The sequence below is a fragment of the Pollachius pollachius genome (genome assembly GCF_949987615.1).
Source record: "Pollachius pollachius genome assembly, chromosome: 1".
In the NCBI taxonomy this organism is placed as follows: Eukaryota; Metazoa; Chordata; class Actinopteri; order Gadiformes; family Gadidae; genus Pollachius; species Pollachius pollachius.
Window position 1 is genome coordinate 23,699,147 of NC_136934.1, and position 8,741 is coordinate 23,707,887.

The window sequence follows — 8,741 nt, forward strand, 5'->3', positions numbered from 1 at the left end:
ATGTCAGAGAGGAAACTGCTGCACAATACCATGTTTGTAAAGTCCACTGCTCAACAAAGGTTTCATAGTGCATACCTGCAAACTAGTAGCTTCTGTGTATCTTTGATGAGACATGTCTTCTGTGTTCTCATACCAGCACTTGTGGTCTGGCGGTCATTGGACCATCAAAACCAAGAGGACTGCTTTGTAGTCTTCTATACCACTATAACCCGGTACTACAAATATAATATGCTGTTTAACAAAGTAAACCTAATGTTACTAGTTGCTAAAAAACGTTACCTTGTGAAATCAAAGTTTAAGTCTGTGGTGATCAATTCTTCCGTTGATACCCCATCAAATCATCTCCTACATGTTTATAACGGAAATCTAGATGTGTAAGTATGTCCGCAAAGATAGACCCTCCCAACCACCGCTATTAAAGATCCCATATCATGTTTTTTTAGGGTTAATAATTGCATTTGGGGGTACTGCTAGAATAGGGTTACATGCCTGTATGTTATAAATACCCCTTATTATTCTCACAATGCATTTCTGCAAAACAAATTTCAGCATCTTTCAAAAACTAGCAGTTTCATCCACTTATTGAGGGGCGTTCTCGGTAGGTGCGAATACTCCCCCTGACTCAGACATCGACTTTTCTAGCTTAGCAGATGTAAAACATGTATACATATTTCATACAACAGTCTAAAGCAAAGGGTAAATTCTAAAAAGCATGATATCACTCCTTAAACATGAACAGCTTCTCAGAGGGAGCTTGATATATCCACACGCACCGGACACAAAAATACAGGCAAGCTTTATATCCATGTATTTGTTTTGACAATTGATTACAGTTATATGGTGTACACATAGCCTGGTCCTACCAGACTCTTGTACTTCCTTTCCGAAGGGAAATTCAAATTGAGCGGAAGTACTAGAGCCAGGCTAGTGTACACATACAAAGAACACAATGTTCAATGTTACCTTCACCGTTGTTCAGGTAAATTCAGGACCGCTCTCGATGGCGTGAATAGGCAGCCAACTTTGTGTGTGCTTGGAAATTTTTTATTGTAAAGTTCTATCGATAAAGAACCACAGTGTTCACAGTGATTCTTCATAGTACTCTCTAAGCCCTGGTACTCAAACCATTTACCGATCCCCGAAAAAATATATTTTAATACTTCCGCTATCTGCTGAAAATAATGGCTTACTTACTTGCTGTGACTAAGGAAATATTTGGTCAAATGATTTGCCCCGTATACAGTAAAACTTGTTTTATCAGGCGTCCTCCAACCAACTGCCCCTCTCCAGTATCTTCTTGAACCCAGTGAAGGTCAATGCTGAAATGGAGACGACTGGGACTGACAACCCTGACAACCCTAAAGAGGACAGCCCTAGTGCAGGTCTGTGTTCATCTGGATATAGGCCTGCTGCCATAGCGCTGCACTACCGCCACCATATCTGAGTCATTACGGCCCAGCACTATACCAATAAAGACTGGTGCCACTGAAGCATATAGTTCCTCGTCAATAATTAATATGTCTGTCCATCTCCCACCTGGCGTTGCTCTGAATATGTGACTAGACTTTTCTAAAACATTTATAATGAGATTTTATATTGAGTTAAATGAATATTACCACTCTTTCTACAGTTGCGACTACGATGCATCTTCCGATGGAGATTAAGAGCATCCATTTGGTCGTTGATGAGGAGTTAATGCCAAACGGGACGATGGAGCTGAAGTGGGAAATGTTTTTACAGAATTCTAATTGGGATTAATTCGATATTGATAACAATACAGCATTATGTTTTTATATAATTATTGTTTTTTGAATTCTCATGTGCATATGTGTTCGTTTTGTTTTGAGCTGTAGCTTTTCAACACATCACACTGTCATGGCCAAACAATATAACATAAAACAGGATTTACTGCAGTGTTTATGACCCTCCCTTCTCAACAAGAAACCTTAAACATGCTTGTTGTCTTTCACAATATATATATATCAATGGAACCATTGTTGACCCTGACATAATAAAAGGTTGTGTGCATAACTGAAGTTGGTCTGTGTTCCTATTTATTTTAAACATTTTGTTGGTGTTACACATAATACATTGTTAATACAAAAAGTAGTAACTGAAATTGTTTCAACACGTTTTTTTCCCCCATAAACGGACCTACAAAGAATAAAGAAATGTAAACATTGTGTAGACAAATACAAACATACAAAATGTTTATGTACAGATAAAAATATGTAGGCTATACACACAAATATAACAGAAAACACAGTCTTCATGGTGCAAAATGATGACTGTTAGCGCTACAGAGTAATATTTGGTGGTCAAAAGAGCAAGTTAAAAGGAGATATAATACAGCCAAAAGCAGCAGTGGGCGGAGGAGCTTTGAGGCTCCCTGTTCAAATAGTCTGACTGCTGGGTGACTACACGCCTTGTTTGCGTGTGTGTAAATATAAATGGACTGCATTTATACAGCGTTTTTCTAACCAGTGGCCAATCAAAGCGCTTTACCTAACATTCACCCATTCATGCAATTTAATCCACGCACCGACGGCGGTGTCAGCCATGCAAGGCGACAGCCAGCTCGTCGGGAGCCGTCAAACAGGCGTACTGCTCAGGGACACCTCGACACTCAGCTAGGAGGAGCCGGGGATCGAACTAGCAACCTTCCGGATACACGCCACACGCCGCCCCAAAGTGCGTCGGGCGGTGCAGCTGCTCCAACTCGGCTTGTTGGAACTGTTGGCCCGATCAGGACAACTTAACGTGGGACTAATGTTCTGAAATTTTCTGATTGCATGCACAGCTTTGGTAAGTCGTTTTGTGTCACTTAATTTCGCGTGTTATGGAAACTAGTACAACGTGCGTAATGATGGTTTATAATCATGTGATCATTTCTCATCACTTGCACAACATTCAATTGAGCTACACGCATTCGTGATGTGTCCACTAAACATCCACGAGTTGATATTCGGCGCGCAATACACAAATAACCTAACCATCATTTTAAAGTTGAATTGGTGTTTGCTGCCTTCTCAGTCTTTGGGCAGTAGAAGACTAATGGCACGCTGCGGATCCACCAGAACGAACCTACATGGCAAGGTGCGTTATATTCTAGTCTTCCACTTCTATAACTTTACAGTTTGTATGTCATTAAAAGCATCCCGATGAAATGTATGGATATCGATGTTGCACCAATCATTCATGTCTATTAGTCGGCTACTATTGGGGAAAGGATGATGATAGGACGTATGCTTATTTTATAGACCATCTGGATACCGAACTCACTTTTAGCCTCATGCAGGCCTAGCAGTTGGTTGGATACAACTTACTAATATTTAGCCATTCAAAACAGGTTGAGAGGTTGCCCTAACTGCTTGACATGGCAAACTAAAAATAGAACATAAATATAACCAAATGAAAATATATTAGAAGCCTGTAATTACGAACAAGCAACAGTTCTCTGTAGCCATATGCTATTTGATAACTATGATAACCCCAGGAAGAGATTGAAGTTACACTGAGATGTCACTGTATCAGATGGTCCAACTCCACGCCAGTCATTCCGGAGCTTGTGAAGAGAATAATGCATGGTCCATATGTGCAAGGCCCTCCTGATGTTCAGGCATTTAATAATCCCAGTGTTGATTAAATAGTATATATCCTATATACGTTTTATACATTCTGATGGAATTTATTAGTTGTCGTTTTGGAGTTTTGCTGCTAGATTGAGGGACTCCAGCAGTGGCCATATGCCCTAGGATTTGGTCATTAGCTAAAAACAACTGAAATAGCATTCACAATGGCTATGTGAGCGATACCGCAGAAAATAGTGTGTAGAGAATCAAAACAGTAAACTTGGCTCAATGACTGATACAAGTTGCGACATGGATGTTTCCTGGATAGATTTACAGAAGTACATTATTTGAAGTTGGTTTAAATTCTTAAATTCGTACCAAAAAGAAACACCTCTGATATGTACAGATGTTGTTTTGGGGGTCCCATTGCTAACCTCTGGCTAGTCTCAAAGATATGACGGGCTTTGCTCTTTCTTTCGCTTCATATTTGTGTTTTGATCATGTCTGTAGATCTGGGATTTTTAAGTACGTAATTGGCTATGAGCACAAACTCAACCAGCAGTAGTAAACATTAAAAAGGTGTTTTTAAAGGATTCAAATAAACACATGTCAGACTAACCATTGTAGGAATTAAATTCCCTTTGACAACTTTTGCCACTTTCTCTTCAATAGGATATCTCTGTAAGACAACAGGAAACAGGTTTTACACCACCCTTTCAGTTGGGTTTCCAGCCTAGTGCACATTTTTAGCAGAGCATTTCTGCTATAGTAGGACTTCTGAATCCGAGATACACTTCTTGCACATTGAAGTGCAGTTTTGTAAACGTGTTAGCCTATATTATTGCGCTTGCTAAATATTTTAGCCTTAGTATATATGCAGTAGGCAATATTTCTGTAAAGGAATGAATTAAGTTATCAAATTACAGATAGCATTCCAGCTATCTGTAAATCCAATGTTCTGCAAAAATAGTAATTGACAATTATATAACACTAGACATAATATATAATTACTGACTGTTCTTTTCTTTCTATTGTCTTCCAGCAGAATGACAATTCGATGTGGTGCCTTAAATACGTTGAGACACAGATGCTTCCTGTTTTCTTCCTCTCTTCTGCTGTTGTGTTTCCTTAAGCTGGTTTACATCAACGTGAGGGTGAAGAACACTTTCTATCTGGAGCCCTATGGATTTACTGCCAGCTTTTTCCGAACCTGGGCCCACGGGCACAACATCAACTGCACTCGCATATACCAACTGGAACCTGTGGAGATAGGCAAGTCTTTGGAGTTACGAAGGAAAGCCAACGTGGTCTTGGAAGATGACAGGATTGTCTCTTTGTCCGCAGACTGCGAGAGGTTTGTCAAAACAAGACGTTACAATGACATCCCCGTGTTCGATGAGGAATTGAAATTTCCCCTGGCATATTCCCTTGTTGTGCACAAGAATGCACCAATGGTAGAGCGCATTCTTCGAGCGATATATGCGCCTCACAACATCTATTGCATTCACTATGACAAAAAATCGACACCAGCTTTTATAAAAGCCATGAAAAACATGGCCAATTGTTTGCCCAACCTGTTTATTGCATCCAAAATTGAGTCTGTTGAGTATGCCCATATCACCAGGCTCAATGCTGACCTGAATTGCATCTCTGACATGTTGAAGTCTGATGTGAAATGGGAGTATGTCATCAACTTGTGTGGCCAGGATTTCCCCCTTAAAACAAACTATGAGCTAGTTATGGAGCTCAAGGCGCTCAATGGAAGCAACATGCTGGAGTCGAGTCGACCCAGTGAGCTGAAGAAGCAGCGCTTTGTCTTCCAGTACGAGCTGCAGAACGTGCCTTATGAGTACCACAAGCTCCCAGTGAAAACAACAAGGTTGAAAGATGCAGCTCCTCACAGTATCCAGGTGTTTATTGGAAGTGCATACTTTGTCCTGTCACGGGACTTTGTGACTTTTGTGACCACTAGCCCAGTGGCCAAAGACTTTCTGGCCTGGTCTGCCGACACATACTCACCAGATGAGCACTTCTGGGCCACCTTGGTGCGGGTCCCAGGGGTGCCAGGCCACATTCTGCGGACTCACATCGATATAACGGACCTACAGAGCAAGACACGGTTGGTTAAATGGAACTATCTAGAAGGATCACTTTATCCCCCTTGCACTGGCACCCATATGCGTAGTGTTTGCATCTATGGGGCCGCAGAGCTCCGCTGGCTGCTGAACTACGGCCATTGGTTTGCCAACAAGTTTGATCTCACAGTGGACCCAATCATTATTAATTGCTTGGAAGAGAAGCTTGATGAAAAACGAAAACAAAGAGGAAACATGCTGTTGTGAATGTTCCAAATGGAAATGTACAGCGATTTTGCATTTTATTCATCATAAATGTGATTATTTGAATTTACTGATGTCATAGAAAATGTAATTCAGTTAATTGAAACACATATTTTATCTCAATAATAATCATGCTAGAGGAAATGATCGACCACAAGCAAACTGTTACTTTCAGTTGACACTGCTGTGAAGTGACTAACTTATCTAATCAAATGAATCATGTGGTGGTGTTCTTGGTGTTTTTTCTGAATATATTTCAAATAAATATTTTCTCATATTGTTCATGAATTGTTTAGAGCATATTTTAACTAGCATGTAGGCTTCATGTGTCTTCATCAATACTAACTGACTATTTTGTACTTACTTTTTTACTAAATGATGTACTAAAATGTTTACACCAAAACTATTCTCTGGAATATTTATATATTATATATATAAATTAATATTTATTAATACGGAGACCTGCAGGCCTTAAAAAGATTAGCACTAATTTCAGTCAGGTGAAACCCTGCCCACCTCAATGTAATAATTGTGCACAAATACTGTTATTCTAGAATAGTAAATGGGTCGATTACAGTTTTGCTGAATTATGCAAAAATAGACCATTGAAAAGGCAATGATTTTCACTCTGAAAAGGGAATTTTGTTCTCCATGTGAACTAATAATGCATCAAATTTGGATGGTAGCTGAGCTGTCACTAATACATGTCATTCTAAATATGGACCTGGAGGGAGAGTAAATAGCAGACCTCAAGACCAGCAAGTTATAAACAATCCCATATTGTCCTCATTTTCCTTTCAACACAGAAGTGGTTAAAGATATAGTGTGTTGCTAAAAACAAACCACAACAAACAATGCTGGTCGCATTGTTCAGCTTCTGAAAGGGCTAGGTTTCAGTTGACCAAAGGTCATTCTTTTGGTCATACCAGTTTATGTTTCCTTGATTTATTTACAGGAATATCACACCATGGGCCTCCTTTACAAATAGTCTTGCAGCTAGCTGTAGCAGTAAACTGAAATAAGGGTAAAGTTTTGGCACAAAACACATTTTTTTGAAATGTCAACAGCATTATCTGCAGGGTTTTTATGGAGAGCTTAAAGGCTATTGAGGACAGGTGAAATCTGAATACGAAGCATTTCCCCCTGCCTCCCTTTCTGTATCTGCAGGTAGACAACAGACAATAACCATCATTCTTCCTCTGGCTAGGTATTTTGGAAAGGTCCCAAGTTAAGCTGGGGGAGGGGGGTTCCAGGCTCATTCATATCCTGGCTGTGGTAACAGAGATGCAGTGTCATCTGGCTGAGTTCTGAGTCCCCTTTACCCCTAACAACATCGTACAACTAGAACTATGATAGTCTATACTGGCAAATTAATGAAATTTAGAAAATTAAAAAAAATAATGACATGTAGGCCTAGAATTGCAATTAAGAACCAAAGACTAAGGCTTGCAAAGGCACATTTGCTTAAATTTGCTAATTGTATGGTACTTTTTTCCTTTATATACTTAACACCCACACAAAATGATCTGACTCATTACTACTGATCTGTAGTCCATCTAGCATTACTAGAATGTTATACTTTCAGAGCAAAATTAGAAACGGAAATTAAAAAAAAAAGTCACATAGGTCCTTAGTGTATTTATTACACATGTTGAATTAAGAGAACAGAGGCGCACAGGGGAAGGAAAATGTTATGTCAGCAACGTTTATAATACATGTTAAAAGGATTCCTATGTTAACATAAGACTTTAATGGTAAACAAACATCTTCTTTGAATATCGATATCCCAGAAATCATAAAGAAGGAGCATCTTGGAGATTTACAGGCATACAAGCATTAAGAATAGTAGCTAGACTGCTATGAGCTAAGCGCTTATAGCTTTTCTCAGGTCCTGAGCTCCTTTAAATAGCTCTTAGACATGTTTGCATTAGCTTAAAGCTTGCACCAACTTTATAACTGATGTCACATGAGAAGAAATAAATCCACATCAGCCGAGTGCTCCCATCATAATGGAAGCCTTGTCTGTGTCGGAGGTCTTGCCTATGCAGACATGAAGGCCTTTAGAAAAACAGCTCCAACCCCTCTATAAGAGACATACTCAAACCTGGATTTGCTACCTACTTCGTGTAGCATGTGTGAAAGCATCGGCAGGACAATAACGATGAAAAGGTATTGATACCATGTCTAAGAGGCAGAAGCCCCTAAACAACGATTTGTGACTTGACTTCTTTGTGAGGGACCCCCTCCACACCTTAAAAGGGTCCGCAGCCTTCGGCCAAATTGATAAAAGGTAAGTCAGAACCCAATTATAGATAAATTATCATCTTAATATGTTTTTTTTATAACACTACAACTTAATATTCAGAATAAAATAATTGGTCAATTGGCTGGACGCCCAAGTACGGTAACAGACTATAGGGGCCCATAGCCCACAGGTTGGTAATCTCTGCTAGAGCGAATAATGACAATATACAGATGTTATAAACAAATGTTTATTAGCCACATCTGTTTCAAACTGATATATATCAACAGAATGTACACACATGGCTAATCCGATTGGTTGTTGTGTATGTCCATTTGTCAACAGCCATAGAAAGTGGGACACATTAAGGCGAAACATTGCGATGAAGTAAGTACTTACGAACATAAATGAATGAACAGACACAGTTTAGTTTATTTACAGCTACCCATTGGGAAGGTGTCAGTAAAAGTAATACGTCCATATGTAATAAGATATAGAGCTGGGCGCTTTCATTCCTGTTGATCAGTGCATCCCTAAAATACTTTAATAAGTTATGTTGCTGATTTTCTTACCCTTACATCAGAGGCA

General features: G+C 39.4%; 1 protein-coding gene across 2 annotated transcripts; it reads left to right on the plus strand.

Moving 5' to 3' along the window:
- The first annotated feature begins 2,647 nt into the window (after positions 1 to 2,647).
- On the plus strand, positions 2,648 to 6,140 carry gcnt4a (glucosaminyl (N-acetyl) transferase 4a). Of its 2 annotated transcripts, none has more exons than XM_079739284.1 (3): positions 2,648 to 2,805; positions 3,034 to 3,096; positions 4,615 to 6,140. In XM_079739284.1, exons 2-3 carry the CDS (start codon positions 3,089 to 3,091, stop codon positions 5,912 to 5,914), a joined length of 1,308 nt encoding a protein of 435 aa, XP_079595410.1. In that variant the 5' UTR covers positions 2,648 to 2,805; positions 3,034 to 3,088; the 3' UTR covers positions 5,915 to 6,140. The 2 variants fall into 2 exon arrangements, with proteins under 2 accessions (XP_079595410.1, XP_079595411.1); XM_079739285.1 differs by having other exon boundaries at positions 4,618 to 6,140.
- The last annotated feature ends 2,601 nt before the right edge of the window (positions 6,141 to 8,741 follow it).